Source organism: Podarcis gaigeae (genome assembly GCF_964106915.1).
Source record: "Podarcis gaigeae genome assembly, chromosome: 1".
Lineage (NCBI taxonomy): Eukaryota > Metazoa > Chordata > Lepidosauria > Squamata > Lacertidae > Podarcis > Podarcis gaigeae.
This window is the reverse complement of record NC_139678.1, coordinates 14,808,026-14,829,625: the sequence shown is the minus strand read 5'-3', so window position 1 is coordinate 14,829,625 and position 21,600 is coordinate 14,808,026. Positions and strand designations below refer to the sequence as shown.

At 44.0% G+C, this 21,600-nt stretch overlaps 1 protein-coding gene across 4 annotated transcripts; it reads left to right on the top strand.

Moving 5' to 3' along the window:
• The first annotated feature begins 7,467 nt into the window (after positions 1 to 7,467).
• On the top strand, positions 7,468 to 16,074 carry EIF5 (eukaryotic translation initiation factor 5). 4 transcript variants are annotated; one of them, XM_083754877.1, is made up of 12 exons: positions 7,468 to 7,772; positions 8,217 to 8,435; positions 10,412 to 10,691; positions 10,825 to 10,906; positions 11,489 to 11,661; positions 12,608 to 12,719; positions 13,458 to 13,600; positions 13,745 to 13,900; positions 14,055 to 14,216; positions 14,721 to 14,885; positions 15,339 to 15,476; positions 15,682 to 16,074. In XM_083754877.1, exons 3-12 carry the CDS (start codon positions 10,620 to 10,622, stop codon positions 15,772 to 15,774), a joined length of 1,296 nt encoding a protein of 431 aa, XP_083611003.1. In that variant the 5' UTR covers positions 7,468 to 7,772; positions 8,217 to 8,435; positions 10,412 to 10,619; the 3' UTR covers positions 15,775 to 16,074. The 4 variants fall into 4 exon arrangements, with proteins under 4 accessions (XP_083611003.1, XP_083611001.1, XP_083611002.1 ...); XM_083754875.1 differs by having other exon boundaries at positions 7,514 to 7,772; positions 8,039 to 8,435; XM_083754876.1 differs by lacking the exon at positions 7,468 to 7,772 and having other exon boundaries at positions 7,865 to 8,435.
• Positions 16,075 to 21,600: the final 5,526 nt, after the last annotated feature.

Genomic DNA, 21,600 nt, shown 5'->3' with positions numbered 1-21,600 from the left:
CCTGCAGCAGCTAAGCTCACACAGGGCAAACCTCCTCTGCCGCCTCCTCCATCTGCTTTTCAGAATTCATGGGAAAAAGAAGGGTGTGAGGCAGCAAGGAAAACATCAAGCATTTTTAAAATAATTGCGCTGACTGCATCAGGAGAAATAATACAGAAACAGGAAGAAGAAAAGGGTGTCAAATGGTATTTTAATCAGGGGGGAAAGCAACACTCGTTAACATTCTTCTCATTAAGAGAAATGCTGTGGGGCAGGGAAGGGGAAATCTCATGCCTAGGGGTCGTCTCTCCCCAAGCTTTGCACCCTCCTTAAGTGTTTTTGCCTGTCTGGTTGGACAATAAAAAGGGATGTGCAAGAGGGAAGGAACTAACCTACCGGTCAAAGTTAAAATTCGCATTGTCAACTTTTGCCTGTGGCCCTCAGAAAGTTGCTCCAAAGGCAATGTGGCTCTCAGGCTGGAAAAAGTTTCCCACCCCTACGGTAGGGAGCCCATACCAGGCAAACCCAAACAGCACCATGCATGGAACATTAGCATCCTGTTTTATTTCTTAAGACATTTCTTTTCACCGTCATCCAGTTCAGTATGGCACCCTTTCCCTTCTTTGCTTTGACGCTTGGGGAAAAAGTCTGTGGCTGTTTATTTGCTGCACTCACATTTAACCTTCTAATCGGGTAGTATTCCAGTACAGTGGTACCTCAGGTTACATACGGTTCAGGTTACAGACTCCGCTAACCCAAAAATAGTGCTTCAGGTTAAGAACTTTGCTTCAGGATGAGAACAGAAATCGTGCTCCAGCGGAGCAGCGGCAGCAGGAAACCCCATTAGCTAAAGTGGTGCTTCAGGTTAAGAACAGTTTCAGGTTAAGAACGGACCTCCAGAATGAATTAAGTACTTAACCCGAGGTACCACTGTATTATGATCTGTGGAGTGTGTGGGCAGAGATGACTTATACAGTGGACCCTCTAGTTACTTACCACTCTGGATACGTAACTTTCAGGTTATGAACGCGGCAAACCCAGAAGTGTATATTTCTGGGTTTTGCTCTGTGCACATGCGCAGAAGCACTCAATCGCATCACGCTTGCACAGAAGCGGCACCTCTGCCTATGGACTTTTCGGGTTGCGGACGGACCCCCGGAATGAATTTAATTCGTATCCACTGTACACCGCAAAGATCCACGGCAGAGGAATCCACTGGACTGCTGTGGGATCTCTCTCAGAAAAAAAGGCTGTGATGGGGGAGGTGAGCTTTTTATGGGGGAGGTGAGCTTTTTATTGTTAGCACAACACCATACACTCGGACATGTCACATATGAAAATACGGACATTCTTGAAAGACAGAGGTGATGAACATTTTTGGCACGGCAGGCCAGATAGCTATGTCCCCACCCTTGAGGGCCAGCTTTGACAGGTGGATGGGACAACCCACCTGTCAATCACTTGGAATGATTATGACATCAGACAACAGACAGGTCTGTTGTCCCACCAACCTAAGTTCTTTGCGCTGTAATTCCCAAGCTCCTGACAGACAGGTGGTTGTTGTGTTCTTTATATTGTAATTTTATGTTGTGAACCGCCCTGATATCCACGGATTAAGGGTGGTATACAAATTTAATTAATAAAAATAATAAAATTAATACAACCATGCATACCACCTTGAGTTCCTTGGGGGGAAAGGTGTGGTATAAATGTAACAACTAAATACTCTATCTGTATTGGATCTGTGTCTCTATCAGTGTTGGATTTGACATTGTTTTTGTAGATGTTTTTACTTTCAAACGGCTTCAGGGTATTCCATAGGAAATGATTCATCAATGAAATCAAATGAAATAGTGAAGAAAGAGTGCAACAATTTGCAATGTGCTTTGGGACATACGCTGTATCAGGTTTTTTGTGTGTGTTTCAGTGTGGTTTTGATCAAGCTGGGGCTGACATCAAGAGTTGGCATAATAATAACTATTATTATTATTATTATTATTATTATTATTATTATTATTATTAGCGCGTCCATCTGGCTGGATTTCACTAGCCACTCTGGGTGGCTCCCAATCGAATATTAAAAACACAATACAGCATTAAACATTAAAAACTTCCCTAAACAGGGCTGCCTTCAACTGTCTTTTAAAAGTAGGATAGTTGCTTATTTCCTTGACATCTGATGGGAGGGTGTCCCACAGGGTGGGCGCCACTACCGAGAAGGCCCTCTGCCTGGTTCCCTGTAACCTCACTTCTTGCAGGGAGGGAACCACCAGAAGGACCTCAGAGCTGGACCTCAGAATGATGGGGGTTGAATATTAAAAACACAATACAGCATTAAACATTAAAAACTTCCCTAAACAGGGCTGCCTTCTAAATGTCAGGTAGTTGTTTATCTCTTTGACATCTGATGGGAGGGTGCCACTACCGAGAAGGCCCTCTGCCTGGTTTCCTGTAACTTGGCTTCTTGCCGTGAGGGAACTGCCAGAAGGCCCTCGGAGCTGGACCTCAGTGTCCGGGCTGAACGATGGGGGTGGAGACGCTCCTTCAGGTATACTGGGCCGAGGCTGTTTGGGCTCCTGCCAAGGGTCCAGATGACTCCCCTCCCAGCAAGGTGCCCGCTGACAAGAGCCATCAGGACCTGCTCGCTCTCTTCACTGCTGCAGCCTGATTGCTCATCTGCCTCTCACTCTGGCCCAGAGGAGATGGGGAACTGAACAACTGCCATGGTGAGAAGGAATAAGTCACGGCCATTGCCTGCTTGCTCATTGGCTCTGCCTGGCAAGCAAACGGGTGGTAGTAATGATAGAGGCAGAGGAGTAGCAACAGCTGGGAACTAGTGGCTGGAAGGATCTGTCAATCTCAGCTCTCTCTGGCTGCCCTTTTCCCAATTTTAAATTGAGTTCTCCGCATTTGGCAACAATAGGCAATTTTTTATTTTAAAAAACCCTCATGAAAAGTTCTAACAAACACATTTTTACTAATTTTTGCAATATGGTGCATTTTTGTATATTATTTTCACCAATTTCTTCGTTTTCATGCACACTTTCCCTAACGTGCATTTTTCGTAAACATAGGGTTGCAAAACCGCATTGCAAATCTCGCGTGAATTCCGAAAAATATCAATGTTTTGGTTTGTCTACTGCCTGAGAAAGCACACATACAATAGATTTGGCTTTAAATGCGTTACTGTATTTCTCCTCCATTCTTTGAGGCAATAACAGCTGGGAGGGGTGTCACCCCCCCCCCAAAAAAAACCTGGAGCCGGCACTGCTAGTATCCTACAACCAGAATTACCTGTGTAATTGTCTGCTTTGCATGCATGTCAGGGGTGAGGCTTTGCAAAGTTCACTGACTCAGCGCCTGCAGTATTCGGCAGGGGCAAGCTTTCCAAAGGCCTCTTTTAAGTTAATACCCATTTATTATGCTGTGGAAGAATGAAGGCTGACTGTATGTTCCAGCACAGCTAAATCCTGTTTTGAAATGCTTGCTCATTGTGTCAAACAGAGGCAAATGTAGGGTAGCTTTCCCCCCCCCCCCGCCCCGCCCCCAGCGTTGCATACAATGAAGCGGACACTGGCAGGACTGCATTTTTTCGCGGCTGTAATTGATTAACCAGAAATGTTGCCTTACGAAACCGAGGGAGACATTCGGCAAATGGCACGCTGCCTGTATAGCAACTTCCCTTAGCAGAGAGGTTCCTTGATGCACTTTTCTGGACGAATTGGTGTTTTGGCTTACGATATTGCCCAGGTCTTTGCTTATTTTTAGGAGGAATTGTTCGGGAGCTCAAAATAAGTGATCGTGTATCAGTCTCTACCTATGTCGTGTAGGATCTCATCACACATTTCAAGGGTGTGTTTCGGAGCTCCCTTAGGATAATTCATTCTCTCTCTCACACACGCACACTTTATTCCTTTTTTATCCTGATTGAAACAGCATCACATGCATATCTGATAGGCTGGCGATCTGCTGCCTCAAGCACTGGGCTGAAAAGAGATGTGTATCTAGGGCAGCAGCCATGGCGAAGGAGGGCCTCTTGCCTGTAAGCTGCACTGAGAGAGAAAACACATATGCATTCTTTAGCCGTGGCAAAGGCTTCTTCAAGTTGTTTTTTCCCCATCGGGGAGTCCTATTTCATAGTCAGTGCACTGCCACAGACAGCAATGTTCATAACCTGGTTTTCTACTTGCCTTCAAGAACACAGCAGAAAAGCCTTTCAATCTTCTTAAACCTATGCCTCATGGGTTGTTGTTTTTCTTTCAAAGTAAAAAGAGGGAGACCAGCAAAAATATACAGGTGAGACTTCCCCCCTCAATAGGAACTTTAATGACCCTATTTTAAGAGGCAACAAGGGCCTCCCTTAGACCAAGAAGGCCCAAATTTTTGTCTATGGGCCATTTTACAGTTAAGGCTGACCCATGGCACTTTGGGGTCTGGAGCAGAAAACCCAAATGCACATGTGCAGGCATGCACACACTTCTCCCTGGTTCACAAGTGGGAACAGTCCACAGGGAATTTCCCTAGCCCAAGAAGCACACTATTCCGGATCCCCCAGAGGCATTTGCCCAGGACCTTGCCTTACTGTAGGACCACCTCCATTTACACCTCCTGAACCACCAACTCAATCTAAAATACAAACCAGAAAGTCATAAGGTCACAGGAAGTTCCCTTATATTGACACAGACCAATGGTCCATCTAGCTCCATCTTGTCTCCACCAGCTGGTAGCAGCTCTCCAGGGATCTTCTGCCTTATTTATTTAGGGTGACCATGCAAAAGGAACAGGTAAAATGGCTGTGTAGTAATTTATGCATTTTGCATAATATACCTAAAGAGTTCAACTCATACTCTGGACAAATTTCATTTAAAAAAAAAAAAATATATTAGTTTTCAATACAATCATACAATTTTATCCAAATTTTAACTGATTTTTACAAATTTTGGTCTTCCTTCAGCTTCTCTGGTAATCATCCATTTTTACCCTTCAATACGCATTTCTTACTCTGGACAAATTTCAGGTAGCTGACGTTGGGCCCACCTCAGCCAGCGAAAAAGGCTGGATTTCAGTTTTACCACAAAAACATGTTTTTGATTGGGCAGGGAGCAAATAAGAACCATTAAGACTTGTGTTATCCAAAGACTTCTCATCGCATTATCAGTCGCCATTTTATAAGCAGGAAGGGCTCAAGGCCATGGGGAACCCAGGAAAGTAACTATGGGGTTCACGTTGGAAGGCAAAGTAGCAGGCAAAGACCGCCATGCCAACGGTCTCTCTGATTCAATAAGTTACTGATGAGAAAGTTGAAGGAGAAAACAATGGGATGGTGAACAGAGAAGGACAAGCAAATTACAATTTAGAGCAGATATAGGGGGAACCCTGTATCATTTGAGAGCCGAATTCCCTCATAGTCAACATCCCAGAGGTCAATGCCAGCAGTGGCCAGGGGCAGGGGCAACCAGTATTCAGAGGCCTCGAATACAGGAGGCAGTTCCCACTGATGACTTCATCCTCCACGATAACATCTGCTGTGACATCTGACGCCACCCGGATTAAACTCAAGAGCGGAGATACAGCAAAAGGGGCAAAGAGGAGTTGCAGCAATCTAAAAACAGGATTACGGGGGTGTTTGCTCGGCAATCTCCCGTCCTCTAGCCATTCCAGTTTTAGTTTCTTTGAAAGGGAGCAAGGTGCAGCAGAGATCACTTCTCCAGGAGAGCAGCGTACTCTGCAGTTGCAGCTAGGAAAATTTGCTGATTATTGGGTGGCCTTGAACAACATGGCGTAATCTATTCACAGCACATGGGTGAGAGTATGGCCTTATAGTATGTCTAAAGCAGAACCAGGCGATATGAGTTTGGTCTGATAATAAGTGTGATTCCTGTGCACAGGGCACAGGAACCACACAGAAATTTGTCCCTTGCATTAGTACATCTTGAAGGTATTTACAGCTGAAAAAACCTTCTCATCTCAGTGCATTTCACCTGTATGTATAGTCCATTTCCACTCGCAGCACTCTAGACCTTCAGTAGGTACCAACATGGTGTGTAATAGAACTCCTGAGACGTTGGTATGTGCAAGGAGTTGAACAAGTTTGGTCCCACGAGCCAAGAGGACTGGCAAATGTGCCATGAAAACACAACGGATGCAAGTCCTCCTATGCAAGCATAATGTGTTCTCATAAAATAGTTTGTTAAGCAAGTGTTTGCATAATAGGTTAGTGATTTCCATCGATTCCTATGAGAAATTTTCTAATGCGCTCCCAACCACAGAATTTTTACCCCAAAATGATGTTAAAAACCAAGGGAACCTTCTGAAACCTTGCAGAAGGCAAACATGGAAGGAAAAATGCTCTGATTTGTCCAATCACTCCCGCCTTTCTCCATGGTTTATGGTGAAACGGCTGCTGAGGACCAGCAAAAAACAAAAAGCAAGGCTTGTTTAAGGTGGCTTATTTGTTTACATTACTACAGGCAGGCCCAGCTCTTCGGAAATCTGAATCTGTGGTGTGCATAGCAAGGTTTGTGTACTAATTCCTCGTGTTTGGATAACTGAATTTTCGTATAATAAGTGTTTGTATAGGAGGATTTGCGTCTATGTTCCTGTCATGTGTATATATATACCACAGTCCTCAGGCTTTCCTCAGCAGAAGGGTCAATCTGAGCAGTGCTCAATGATGTACATGGGTGTGAGGCCCTTTATCATAAGCTCTGGTTGTATTTATGATGGCCATCTTCATATATCTGAAGGGCTGTCACATGGAAGATGGAGCAAGCTTGTTTTCTCCTGCTCTGGAGGGTAGGACTTGAACCAATGGCTTCAAGTTACAAGAAATAAGATTCCGACTAAACTTTAGGGAAGCTTTTAATGTTTAATAGGTTATTGTATTTGTGTTTTGTTGGAAAACACCCAGAGTGGCTGGGGAAACCCAGCCAGATGGGCGGGGTATAAATAATAAATTATTGTTGTTGTTGTTATTATTATTATTATTATTATTATTATTATTATTATTATTATTATTATTATTATTACTACTACTACTACTACTACTACTTCAGGAATAACTTTCTGACGGCAAGAGCTGTTCAGCCGTGGAATGGTCTCCCTTGGGAGGTGGTGGACTCTCCTTCCTTGTAGGTTTTTAAAGAGGTTGGATGGCCATTATAGATGCTTTAGTTAAGATTCGTGCATTGCAGGGGGTTGGACTAGATGACCCCCGGCTCTCTTCCAACTGATTCGATGATTCTCTCATCTCAAGTTCAGACCACCTCTTTAGTTTCATGCAGTTACTTTTCATATCAAGAGAACAGAATCGGCACGACCTTTAAAAGGATTTAGAGCGGTACATTTTACGTTGCTCCTTAACATAACTCCCGACCCTCTTATCGCGTCTTCACGTTACGAAGCGAGTCGAGCAAGAACCGCGCTCCCTCCCCTCCCCCACGTGCCAGGCACTGACTCATTCTTACCCCTCAGCTTGAACTCTCGCGAGACTCTGGCCTCGTCTTGTAAACGCGATGTCCTTTCGGGCGCTGGTAGTTCTTCGATCGTAGCGGCCGGCCAGGGAGGTGGCGCGTGGGAGGGGGGCGGGATGTTGAGAGAGAGGGAGAGGGAGGAGACGTGGGGAGGGGGAGGTCACCAAGCGCCATGACAGACAGGAGCCCGGAACCAATGAGACCGGCCGAAGTCAAAGCGCGCAGCCAATACCGCGGCGGTGTGGGCGCGTCCTCGCCGGCGGCTGATTGATCTCAGCCTTGGCGACGGCGTTGTTCAGTCGGAGCGAGAACATTCTAGAGGTAAGTGCTCGGCGGCCATTATGGCCTGCCCCCTACCCCTCCTCTTCCCCCCCCCACCGCCCTACGATCGCGCGCGAGCTCCCAGTTTAAAAAAAAAAAAGAAAGAAGGAAAAAAGCGCCTCGGTTGCCTCTACGGCAGGTTTTGCCGAGCCTTGAGGTGCGCGCGCGCCGTTCCTCCGCCCCCCTCCGCGGCCGCGCGCGCACGCCCCCGCCGCCAACCCCATCTAACAATGCTGCCTCAGCTGACTGTATTTCCCTCCCGGCAGAGCAACCGGCACGGCCGCTCCCGCTGATCCCGCCCGCCTCAGGACGCTCGGACCCCCCCTCCCCTCTTCCTGGCGGTTGCGGCGCCGGCCTCCTCCGCCCTCGACCACCGGACACAGAAGAGAGCGGAGATATATATATATATCTATATATTTAAGTAATATACGTCTACTTTGAAAGGACTGCAGGAGGAAGGGGAGCAGGAGGAGGAGAGGAAGACGAAGAAGAAGAAACACCACACCGCCCCCTTCCAGCGTCCGGGTGCTCGGTGGCTACACCTCTCTCTTCCCCCCCTAAAACCCCCCGACGTCGCTCATCGTTTCTCCTCAACACCGATTCGGCCTTCGTCACAGCCCCGGGCGAGCAGCGTTGGGTTTATGTCTGTATTGGACGAAAACGGTGAGTCGCGAGGGAGGCGGTGGCCGTTTGAACAGGCTTGGGGGGCTTGAAGGGGCTCCCTCTCCTGAGGGGACTCGGGGGTGGGAAATCCGGGTCGGGGGTGGTTTTGTGGAAAGGCGAAGCGGGGCCTCAAGAGGGAAAGAAACGGAGGGTGGGGAGGGGATAGCGAGGGTGGGGGGGGGGCCATGGGGCAGAGGCCTCTGGGACCCCTTTTCGTAAGGTTTTTCACTTAAATGATAACAATAAGCCCCTTTTCTAGTTCTCTCGTGGGGGGGGGTGACGTCTGAGAGCGATGCCGCGGCCCCCGTCCCTCATTCCGCGATAGGAAAGTGGGGCGGTAAGATGAGGCGGAGGGGTGTATAATGAAGACGGTGGTCGCCGCTGCGCTTTTTATCCAGGGTTCTTCTCTTCTTCCCCCCCCCCCCCCCGGTCGCGGGTTGCTCCACAAGATGGCGGCTGCCAGGTCTTCCGCGCCTCCCTCCCTCGTGATGCTGGGCGGAGGGAGGGGCGGCGGCGAGGGGGACGCGATGGTTGGGGAGAGTGCGCGCTCTGTGGCGCAGTTCCTAAACCCGCAGCGCCGGGAGGGTGGAGGAGGGTGAGGGCTCCTTTCTCTCGGTCGGTCGGTCTGTCCCTTTCTCTCCCGATGTCTCTTTTCTTCCCGGGTTCAGAGAGCGAGGCGGGGCGGGGGAGAGGAGATCGGAGGGAGGGGGAAAGAGGAGAAGCGCCTGCGCGGCACGCTGCCTTCCCTCGTATTTAAGGCTGACTCAGTGCTTAATTGCTGCATTTCTGAGTCATTCCGACGCCTGGGTGAAGGGGAGGTGGGGTTTGGGGGGCTTTTGTTTTTTCATTAAACCAAAGGGAGGGAGGGAGCGGAAGTGCTCTTTAGACGCGAAGGCCTCGTGGCGTGTGAATGGCTTTTCTCCCCAGCAGGTAAAAGCATCACGTTTTCTTTTTTCCTCCAGGTTCTAAAGTATTTAGTGTAGGGGTTTTGCTTCCCCACTCCACCCCGCCGCATTTTTCTTTTTTTACTTCGGATATTTTGGGGGGGGGGGTGTCTTTTCATGCTGCTGCAGGCACGTGTTTCGGTCATGTGGTGGAAAGGGTGGGAGAGCAAAGTTCCATGCTTGAAACCTTATCTGCTGTGTTACTGGTTGTTTTGGCGTAAACAGCTTTGATTCGCTTAAATAAGTACAGGCAATTGTTCTTTATGGCAAGGGACGTGTGTAATGAGGTGGTTCAGATAAATTTTAGTGGTGCTGATTAAGTAGGTATGGCCCCATTCCAACATTCGCTTACTAGCACAGTATACCCTTGAGGATACAAGAGACTTAAAATATGTAGGAGGTGCCTTTCATATGAACTCCCACTGAAAGCAAGTGCTGGTTCAACGTTAACATTAACTGGTAAAGGTTTAATGAAAATATCCACCTGCTAAATAGGTGCAGAGTGACTATGCAATGGAATGTGACAAGTTATTACTATTGCAAAGTAAACGTAAGAGTCAACATGCAACATAAAAGGCATATAATTATACCAAGTTCACTGTTCTTGGCACAAGCAGGCATAATTCACTCGTGTTACCTTTACAGTTGTTTGTTTTTAATATTCTATCTGCCCATTTTTGTCAAGCAGCTTAACAACCAAGTAGACGATTTATATATATAACTTATATAGTGTTTAATATTATAAAAAGTTGTTCTTCGCATATGATTGTTTAAAGATACAAAAGGTTCAGTTGGCTATTTAGACTTGGCAATGCTGTGTTTTAAGAAAATAAAAAACAATGTAGCCTTTGCTCACACATACTTTAATTCTGTCTTGGGTGGTAAATGGAAAAAGTTAACAAATGACATTTTGCTAAAGTTGACCTAGCCCCTAAAATGGTTCCCAAGAGCTATCTATTGACATTGGCTGAGTTTTGCATGAATGTTATCCTCAGTGCTACAGAAACTAAATCTTGCTTTCTTAATTTGCAGAGCTGTTGCGCAGCCATTGGTACCTGTATTGGGGAAATATAGCATACAAGCAAGAACCTCACAGCCTCGGTGGCGAAAAATTTTTCATGTCAGAGACCGAGAACTCTTGCAGTCGTTTATGTCATCACGTCTTCTCCAGACAGAAGATACCAAAAAGTTGCAATCAAAGATCTCTCCATCTTATTGATAAAGCTACTAATAAGCCAAAATGTCTGTCAATGTCAACCGCAGTGTTTCAGATCAGTTCTATCGCTACAAAATGCCCCGTCTGATTGCCAAGGTAGTTGCTGCAATATTTAAATTTCTTAAGGCCTAGCTTGAATTTTACCTGTTTAAAACTCCTGAAACAAGAGAATTATTTCTTGAATTGAGCTGGGTTGAATAAGCATGTTTAACAAATCTTCTCTTCCTAGGTTGAGGGCAAAGGAAATGGGATAAAGACAGTTATAGTCAACATGGTTGACGTTGCAAAGGCGCTTAATCGGCCTCCTACGTGTAAGTTGGTGCATAGACATTTTACTCTGCCATCCCTTCTTTTTCTACAAGACACTAAAAACTTGCATATGTCATTTGTTCTAACACTGCACAAATTTAACTTGCACAGAAAAATCAGGCCCTGCTCAGATTGCTCTCGTATCAAATTTGAACATTCCAAGTGTACTAGCAATCGCCATGCAGCTGCTTCTGCATCAGTCAACATACACAACCTTGTCTTTTTGTCTCATGAAGTCAGTAGAAGCCCCTAAGGTGGGAAGGAAACTGTAAGGAAACAGTGTAGCCTGACATGACTAACAGTACTTTTAAGATGACACAATGTTTAGTTTTGTACTGCCTTATATTTAACAAATGGCAGTACTGAGCTGGTTATAACCAGCGCTCCTAAATGATGCTGTTGTGGGCAGGGAATTTTGGCACTGGTCTTCAGATTGATAGTGAAACATTCTGTGGTTAAAAAAAAGAGTTCCAACTTCTTTTTTTACTGTTATTAATGTAGCAAGAGCCTGCTAATGTTTGAACATAAATTGGGGTGGGAGAAAAGCCATTGCAGAGTCGTAATATATTTTTTTCTTTTATTAGATCCCACCAAATTTTTTGGTTGTGAGCTGGGAGCGCAGACCCAGTTTGATGTTAAGAATGACCGTTACATTGTCAATGGATCTCATGAGGCGAATAAGCTACAAGACATGTTGGATGGGTTCATTAAAAAATTTGTTCTCTGTCCTGAGTGTGAGAATCCCGAAACTGATCTGGTAGGTACTACTTTCAGAATGTTCACAGGTGTCTTTTAAAGACTGACAATATAATTTGCATTGCATTGTCTGAAAGTGGCTAATGCTGGAGTGCCACACATTTGTCTAGTAAGTGCCAGGATAGGAGGCTGCCTGTAAATCCTATCTGCAGTGCCATAAGTTATTTAATTAAAAATAAGAAATGAAGTAAATATACAGCTGAGCTTTCACTTTAACTGGAGGTTTCCTTTCCTTGCATAGCTTATGCTTCAGCATTTGTATCAGGGGAAACAGTAATGTGAAGTCATTGAATATATGACATTGCAACCCTATAGTTGCATATATAGAAGTCTTGCTGAACTCATTGGGCCTTTTGAATAGACATGTATTAGGATTGTACTGTCCTGAATTTTGAGTATGCTAGTTAAATTTTGTCAGATTTCTCCTCAAGAATAGAAATCAGGCAAACTATAAGTTAACTGGATTCCTTTGCATAGAACACTTGGTTTTAGATTGCTGTGCAAGGGGCCAGTCCACTTGGAGTAGGGGTTGGGGGGCGTGTTTGCGTGCCTCATGCATTTCTTGTCCTGGGCCATTGGGTGCTTGAAAAGTGAAATGCAGCACCTTGAACTGAATCTAAAACCGCATTGCCTTCCCCAACTTGAAGTTCTGCACTCCCAAAACTGTATCTCTCCATTGACTACTGTGCAAAGGAGTTTTTTTTTGGGTGTGTCACCATTTCAAGAAGGTCTCGGAAACTTCCTGTTTCCTGAACCTCAAGACCTTGCTGTGATTACCACACAAGAGGGAGAAGGGGCTCTTTTGCAAGGTAATAAGACCTTTGAACGTTGAGTTTTCCTTCCCCTCCAGGCTTTTTAGAGTAGCAATGAAAAATTCTTACTTTGCATTTAGTGCCAAGGTAATTGGGAAGATGGCAGGCATTAAAACTACTACTTTTTTTTGACAGCATGTCAATCCTAAGAAACAAACCATTGGTAACTCTTGCAAAGCCTGTGGCTATCGAGGCATGCTTGACACAAACCATAAACTCTGCACATTCATCCTCAAAAACCCACCTGGTAAGTGAATAAATTCCTCTGGTTTTGGTGCACCAAAGGACAGATCATGAATTAGGCTGGCAGGGTACCATTCTTTGAAACTATTTTATGCAAGCAACACTCTGTGGCAGATAACTACTTGTCTGCTTCAATTTAAGCTTGCTATAGTAAGCACAGTCTGACCTATTCCAGTGGCCTCTGTAGGTGAGGCCATCTGTTACATAGACTCTTAACATCCTAGCCATTGCTGTTATTCTCCATGAGCAAATTCTGTACATCCTGGTCTACATGAGATGAGAGCACTGCCTTCTAGTTTTCTATATTGTCACACAGAGTACTTTTTCTGTAACTGCAAGTAGCTGGTCAACTATTGTCAACACTTTGGGTTATGCTGGATCTAGAAAGGTTTAGTTCTGTAACACACACAATTAGTAGCACTCTGAATGTTCACTTAGAGGTGATTGGTTTTGGTATTTCTTTTGGTGTCTGACTCAGAGTCAGGTGTTTTCCATGTGTCTTTTCTAAAAGGCAACCTCACAGTGTTGGCTTGAGAAAAAGCTATCGCCCCAAAATACATATTAAGCAGTCTTGCCAGCCCCTGGTTCAGATGAAACTAAGATTATGCTCACCTGAAAACAGTGAAGTAAAATTTCATAAGCTATATTTAGAGGTGTTGGGACAGCTGTGACTGAAACTGAAAAACATCAGATGAAACTGTTTGAAAGCAGCTATTGAATGAAGACTTGTTAATGTTTGCAGAGAGCAGTGAGACTGGTACAGGCAAGAAAGAGAAAGAAAAGAAGAATAGAAAAGGCAAGGATAAAGAGAATGGTTCTGTGTCTAATACTGAGACACCATCCCCACAGTCAGCAGCACCAGAAGAGCTTAGTCCTCCACATGTGGTAAGTACACATGGTCAAATTGAATGAGAGAGAAATGTATTCCAGGTCATTGCTTACCTATATATATGAGAGGTGTGTGTCAAAGTGGTTCTTTGTGTTACATTTATGTTCTCACTTGTTACATTAACCACTTTTACTTTTCAGGATGATGATGATGACGACTGGGGTGAAGACACAACCGAAGAAGCCCAGAGACGCAGAATGGATGAAATCAGCGATCATGCAAAAGTTCTCACCCTGACTGATGACCTAGAAAGGACTATTGAAGAAAGAGTTAATATACTATTTGACTTTGTTAAGGTAAAAAAGGATATTAGTGTGCTCCTGTTGTGCTGAAATGACATAACCTTTTAACTAGAGTAGCTGGCTCATTCATTAAGTGAACTAACTATTAAGGAATTTAGGTATAGCCAGCATGGTTGCAAGTATAGTAGCATGTTTTTTATATTTTCAGAAAAAGAAGGAAGAAGGTGTCATAGAAACATCTGATAAAGATATAGTGGCAGAAGCAGAAAGACTGGATGTCAAAGCTATGGGACCCCTGGTATTGACTGAAGTTCTCTTTGATGAAAAGATCAGAGAGCAGATAAAGAAGTACAGGCGACATTTCTTGCGTGTAAGTTCTACCAGTGATTTATCATACACCTAAAACATGGTGAAGCGACAGCATTTAGAATTCAAAATTACAATCAAGCTGCAAGTTGTATTCTGTTCCAACAATTGATTTATTTGCAATGCTTTTCCTGCATTTGTTTACACTGCTCTGGTAAATTAACTCCAGAAAGTTAGTTACACACTCCTTCCCTCATTAGCCGTCTCTTGGTTTCTGTGCTGGGTGATAGGGCGATGGCCTGTGTGTCTGGTATGGAAATACTGTGGGTGGTTCAAATTGGATGGAGTATTCCATGCCTCTGCAGGCAGCCCACTGAGTTTCATCACTGGATGTGGAGAAGGGAAAGCATCCTGCAGCCCCAAAGTAAAATTCAAGTGTTCTCTTGCGACAGCTTGCTCATTGGTTTGGGTAAACCCCGAGTTGCCTATTGCAGTCTGGGAAGTGGCTAATAAGGCTCGGGTATGCAAATGGATTTCTGTTCCTTAATCATCCCAATTCATTTCACAGTTCTGCCACAACAACAAGAAGGCTCAAAGATACCTTCTTCATGGCCTGGAGTGTGTGGTAGCCATGCATCAGTCTCAGCTGATTTCTAAAATTCCACATATCCTGAAGGAAATGTATGATGCAGATCTTCTGGAAGAGGAGGTCATTTTGAGCTGGGCGGAAAAGGTCTGTATTAATTACATAGCAAGATAAATCTCACAAATAATCAAACTTGTAAATATACACCTGTTTGAATGGCAGTGATGGCATTTATGAATTGTGTGATTGTGCTGCAGGATTTTGCTCTTTGATAGAACTTAATATCCAAGAGTACAGAGGGAGGGAAGGAGATGGTAGCCTGGGAAGGGGGATGAGACAACTTGTACATCGGTACATAGGATCCTCCCTTAAAAAGTTTGGGGTTAAAAATTCAAACATTGATTTCTCATGCCTGTGGAATTGTATGCACTGACTGACCCACTCCTCTGTCACATTTCCAGCCCAACTGCCCTCCATAATGTGGGAAGAGGCAAACCTCAGCAACATATACTCATAGATATTAAATTCCAAGTTGTTCATTAAATGTTGAGGTAAGGAAACAATGCAGTGCATAGAATTGACATTAGTCTTCTCTTGTAGGCCTCGAAGAAATATGTCTCTAAAGAGCTTGCCAAAGAAATTCGTGTCAAAGCAGAACCCTTCATTAAATGGCTGAAAGAAGCTGAAGAGGAGTCATCTGGCAATGAGGAGGAAGAGGATGAAGATGAAAATATTGAAGTATGTGTTAAGCTCAGCTTTGAAAAGTTGGTTAAATCTATCTTTAAAAATATCTGTAGCAATAACCTAACGGCAACTAAGTCTTTGATTTGAAACAGGATTTTGTACTCCCATGCCGGCATATTTACTGTAGTAGCCATCTACATTTAGAATACCTCAAGCTTGTTGACTTCATTGCACTAATGAAACCTACCTCTTTGTGCAGGTGGTGTACTCCAAGACGGCCAGTGTACCTAAGGTTGAAACTGTGAAGCCTGCAAACAACAAGGAAGAGGACATTGATATTGATGCTATTTAAAGTGAATCAATCTAGTTTCCAGTGTTACAGTGCATATCTCTCTGCATCTCTTACCGGAAGTGCAACATGTGTGCACAAGCTGTAATAGCTAAACATCGTGCTACACTTCTTGAACTCAAAATGTATCTTACCATGACTGGTATTGTAACTAGGTTTAACAGATGAAAGGAGTTAATACACCAGCAAACTGATCAAAGTTTGCTGTACAGCATGTTTCTTTTAAACTTTGTCTTGGACATAAATACTTGGAGCACATTTATACAGTTGTGAAAAATAAAGGATTTGGTTTTGGAATCTTCAGTTATGACACATTCCTGGTAGTTATTCATGGACAACATTCAGTTAATGTGGCAAAGAAACACATCTAGAATGGGACTCGGTGGGGTGGGCTTGATCTTGCTTGTATCATTGGATGAGGTGTCTGGTCTGCCTATACAACTCTTTACTTACATTTGCTGCCAAACATGCTGTGGAAGAGAACTACTGTTGTGGGTGGAACAAAATTTTCACCACCATCCTGACACTTCAGCAGCCTTCCTCTCATGTCATCCTAATTTCAGTTATTGGGCCCATTCAAAATGAATACTTCCAAACTCTTGGAACATTATGTGAAAACTGATTGAAGATAAAAAGGATCAGTGGAAAGGATTACAACTGACATGCAGAAAATAAACAGTCTTAAGTTTTGGTCCAAGAGATGTCACTTGAAATGTCTGTCATGTAGCCTGTAAGTAGCTATTGATTTCTCAGACAGATTAAGCAAACTCTAAATCAGGACTACTACTGTTTCCTTTTTCTTTAAGAATGGGAATAGGTCCCTTTTTGAAATTATTTTCCCCCAAAACATTGAAATGTTAATAAGGACTCATTCTATGTTACCAAAACAACGTAATCAAGGGTACTTTTTTAAATGAGAAGAACACAAGTTTCTTGAAAAAAACGAATGGAAAGCATAAACTACTTTGCAGCTGCTACACTCCTAAGGATAGTATTTTGCCCTCTCAGGGAGTGCAAACTCGAGTGCCAGACCTCTTCCAAACATGCAGGATTAAAACTGGCTTCTGGGGAAATTCCTTGTTCTTGAAACAAGTCTGCACATGTCCATAAAACAACACTTTATCTTGAAGTCTTGGTTGTCTCCATTTGTGGGATGGATGATAGTATTCAGTCAGAAAGAAGTTTGTCTTTACTTCCTCCTGTTCACTTCATACACAACTATTTGTTGTACAGGTGCTACTTTAAACCCAAATAGGTCACTACACTATGTCCACTAAGGAACACATTTTATGTACTAAAAGTATCAGGTTCACATACATCAGAGTATGTCTTAGTAAACTACTTAAACTAATGTCAATAGATTTATTTAGCATTGCACTGTTAAAAAAACATTTGGAGATCCAGCAACTCCTTTACTAAATGTTCTTGCAATGTTATATATTTGCTCAAAAGTTTTGAGGAAACACTTCATTTAACAAATTGGCCAAAGAGCAATCGTAGAATTGTCCAGTTGGAAGGCACCTGAGGGTCATCTAGTCCAAACTTCTGCAATGCAGGAATCTCAACTAAAGCATCCATGACAAATGGCCAGCCCAACCTGCTTAAAAATCTCCAAGGAAGGAGAGTCCACCATCTCTTAAGGGAGTATGAGCTCTTGCCATCAGAAAATTCTTCCTGATGTTTAGAAACAAATTTTTAAAAATTATTTTTAGCCTCTTACAAGCCTGAGCTCATTCTGACCTCTGAAACTTGGCTTCGTGATCTCTCAATTCTTCCATTTCTTAAAATGCCTTTAAATCTTGGCTTGTTTGTAAGCTGCTGATGGAACCACACCAGTTTCTTTAGATGCCTCCCACTTTTCTTACTGGAATTGTCTGCATTTGTGCATTCAGTATTTCACCTTTAAGAAACTAACTCCCTTCTCCTGAGTATTTACCATGGAATCTTGCCCAGGAGTTTCTTAAGCTTTTTTGAAAGCAGCCTAAAAGTCCTGAGTGCATGTTTGACTATACTCTGCCTTCCCTCGCCTGTATATAATGAAAACGCATGACATGATCACTTCCTCCCAAGGTTCCCACTACTTTGTTGATCGCTTCCTCCCCTTGGTGTTTTTTTTCCAGTTTTTGGGATATTGACTAGCTCAACCATACAAAATTTCATCAACATCAATAAAACAGACAACTAAAAATGCCTCAAATGAAAATTTTGTTGTTCAGGGACTGTAGAACAGCGGCAGGATTCAGCATACTGTTGATTTCTATCTTTTGCTAAAAAGGGGGAAAAAGATCTTCATGAAATGTGCATGTGCCTATTAATATGGATACATGCAGATTATTGGGGGGGGTGTTAAAATAGCACTACAATGCTTACCATAGCACAGGAGTGCCCAAACTTCAAAGAGGGCCAGATTTGATGAAGTGAACGTGCATGAGGGCCAACCAAAATTGTTGACCTTTTTTATGATTGAAGTTGTTGAGCTTTGGGGGGATTTTACCCCAGGAAATAAACTGCCACAGGGGCCAGATTAAACCGATCAGGTGGCCAGATTAGGCCCCCAAAACAGACTTTGGACATGCTTGCCATAGCAAAAAAAGCTGTGGCCAGGTGAGCTATGTACCTGCTCAATTTGCTCTCCATATGCTCACTGTTGACGGAGAACTTTTTAATTTCTTTTTTTTTTACCAACACTCAAAACAGTGAAACCCCCCAGGCGGCTGATACATTGGGTATACATCAATAATAACATATTCAAATCAACTATATGTACAGTTCTATATACCTTAACACTCCCACCTCCACAATGTTTATTTAACTTTTAACATTTTAATTGCCCCAAATTGTTCAAACCTGCCCAAATAATTCAATATCTTCTCAAACCAATCCTTCTCACTGACATTAAACCCTTTCATTTTATGTATCTTCACAATTAGATAGTCTTAAGATTCTAATATTTTTCCCTCCATTGGTTCACCTCTAGCTCTTCTGCATATTTCCAATTACTCGCTATAACCTGTCAGACAGGTTGATGGGGAACTTAAAGACCCATTTTCTCTCCCTTTTGAGGGTCCTTCAAACAGAGGACTGTCCCCCATTAAGCTGGATACATGGCCACTCCAGAGAAACTGTCAAACTAAGCTGCTACTTTTGCATCCTGAAAGAAGACAGGAAACTTCTACCTGACACAGATACACATTTCAAGACCCTCTTACAGCTTTTTGAAGTTCACTTCGGCTGCAAGATAGAATGTTCAGGCAGCAGAACAGCTTCAGATCCTATAAGTGACTGAAACTTCAAAGAGACCTGGAAGGGGGAAAATCCAGCTGAGCAGATCTCTCTCCTGATTTTTTTTTCCCTGCTAAGCAGGTAACACATCTATATTTAAATATGCTGCACAGAATTATTTAGACAGGTCTGCCTGAAGCACTAATTAGAACTGGATTTATAAAATGAACTGAGCTCCAGAGAGGCTGGAAGAGGGATCTTACTGACCACAGTGAACAGTGGTATGGAGAGAGACTGTGTTGTCCAGTGGATAAAGCAGCCACCCCCAAACTGATGCTCTCCCGTGTTTTGGATTGCAACTCTCACTCCAAAACACCAGGAGAGATTGAAGTGGGAAAAGACGAAGCAGAGTAGCAGTCAGACTAGTCTAAGAAGACCAGGAGGATTCATGTTCAGTTCCTAAGACATGAAGTTAACTGCTGGCTTTTGGCTAATCACTCTATTTCAATCTAATCTACCTCACAGGGTTGTTGTGAGCTTCTTAGAGGTGGGACGTGGGAATAATAAAAAATCATGCTGCCTGCTATTTAGCAAAGATGGAAATGCAATGCAAATAGAGTTTGTGATTAATCAAAGTGCATAATACTGGTTTGAGTGTTGATGGAATACATGTCTGCTAAGAAGTAAGTGTCCAATCAAGGGATAGCATAGTACTGCTCTATTCTGCATTGGTTAGACCAAACCTGGAGTACTGTGTTCAGTTCTGGGCGCCACAATGTAAGAAGGATATTGACAAGCTAGAACAGGGGTCAGCAACCTTTACCAGTCGTGGGCCGGTCCACCATCCCTCAGACCATGTGGTGGGCTGGACTATATTTTTTTGGGGGGGGGAATGAACAAAATCCTATGCCCCACAAATAACTCAGAGATGCATTTTAAATAAAAGAACACATTCTACTCATGTAAAAACACCCTGAGTCCAGGACCGTCCATGGGCCGGATTTAGAAGGCGATTGGGCCGGATCCGGTCCCAAGGGCTTTAGGTTGCCTACCCCTGCGCTGGAACATGTGCAAAGGAGGGCAACCAAGTTGGCCAGGGGTCTGGAAACCAAGCCTTATGAGGGAGCTGAGTATGTTTATAGCCTGGAGAAGAGGAGATTGAGAAGAGAGATGAATATGATAAAGGTAAAGGGACCCCTGACCTTAGGTCCAGTCGTGAACGACTCTGGGGTTAGGGTGCTCATCTCGCTTTATTGGTCGAGGGAGCCGGCGTACAGCTTCCGGGTCATGTGGCCAGCATGACTAAGCCACTTCTAGCGAACCAGAGCAGCGCACAGAAATGCCATTTACCTTCCCGCCGGAGTGGTACCTATTTATCTACTTGCACTTTGACGTGCTTTCGAACTACTAGGTGGGCAGGAGCTGGGGCCGAGCAACGGGAGCTCACCCCGTCACGGGGATTCGAACCGCCGACCTTCTGATTGGCAAGTCCTAGGCTCTGTGGTTTAGACCACAGCACCACCCGCATCCCTATGAATACGATAGCTAGCTTCAAATATCTAAAAGGTTGTCACATGAGAGATGCAGCAAGCTTTTTTCTTCTGCTCTGAACTCAATGCAATGGCTTCAAGTTACAAGAAAGGAGACTCCCACTAAACGTTCAGAAAAGCTTTCTGACAGTAGGAGCTGTTCAGTAGTGGAACAGACTCCCACGAGACGTGGTGGACTCTCCTTCGTTGAAGGTTTTTAAACAAAGGTTGAGTGGCCATCTGTCATGGATGCTTTAGCTGACATTCGGGTTGGACTAAATGACCCTCGGGGTCCCTTTCCACTCTTACAATTCAATGCTTCTATGAGTCCAAAAGTGCTTACTCCTAGGGAAATGGATTCAGGATTATTGAACGGTGATCATGTCTTTTGCCTGTCAGGATGGTGAGATACGTTTGTGGTGCATTTATGTTTGCGCAAAAATCTCTAGTTTTTGCTTTGCTCAATTATAGACCACTGTCAAAAGGTCACAGCCATTGCTCTTCCCCCTTTCGGCCTTTGGCCCTCCCCCCTTTGCTGCTGCCCCTTCCAATTCTGGCCTGCAGCCTCACACTAGCAAGCAACCTTCAGGCTGAAAATGATTTCCGTATCCTGCTTTGACCACCAGCTGCCAGAATTTAAAAACCTGGAGAAAATGCCAGCCCAGATTTCCTTCCCACAGATGAACCACACCAAAGGTGTTAGAAATATAAGCTGACAGGATGGAGAATTTTCACTTTGTACATCACTGCTTGTAAGCTCCACTGTGAGGACGCTGGAAAGGCTGAGAATGATCACGCCTGAGCTACAGGGGAAAATAGTTGCACCTGGTGACTATCTCTTAAAGGCAGAGCTATTTTTCTAGAAAAAGAGGTACCGGAACTCACCATGAACGCCTCCCCTGTTCTCTTATAACGACAATGGCACCCACCTGAGAGATGCTGGAACTGAGTTGTGGTGAATTATGGCTAAAAAAAGAGGCCTTCTTAAAGGTATACAAGGAGGAGGATGAGAAATTAGCAATACAAAAGCCAGCACAAGACAGAGAAGGAAGAGTTGGTAAACATTTCATTAAGAAGA

Excerpts from the sequence above, each read along its gene's own strand:
- EIF5 (XM_083754877.1), top strand. The coding sequence starts at position 10,620 with ATGTCTGTCAATGTCAACCGCAGTGTTTCAGATCAGTTCTATCGCTAC. Across the intron at positions 13,601-13,744 it reads AGCTTAGTCCTCCACATGTG|GATGATGATGATGACGACTG; the intron begins GTAAGTACACAT and ends TTTACTTTTCAG. Across the intron at positions 14,886-15,338 it reads TTTTGAGCTGGGCGGAAAAG|GCCTCGAAGAAATATGTCTC; the intron begins GTCTGTATTAAT and ends CTTCTCTTGTAG.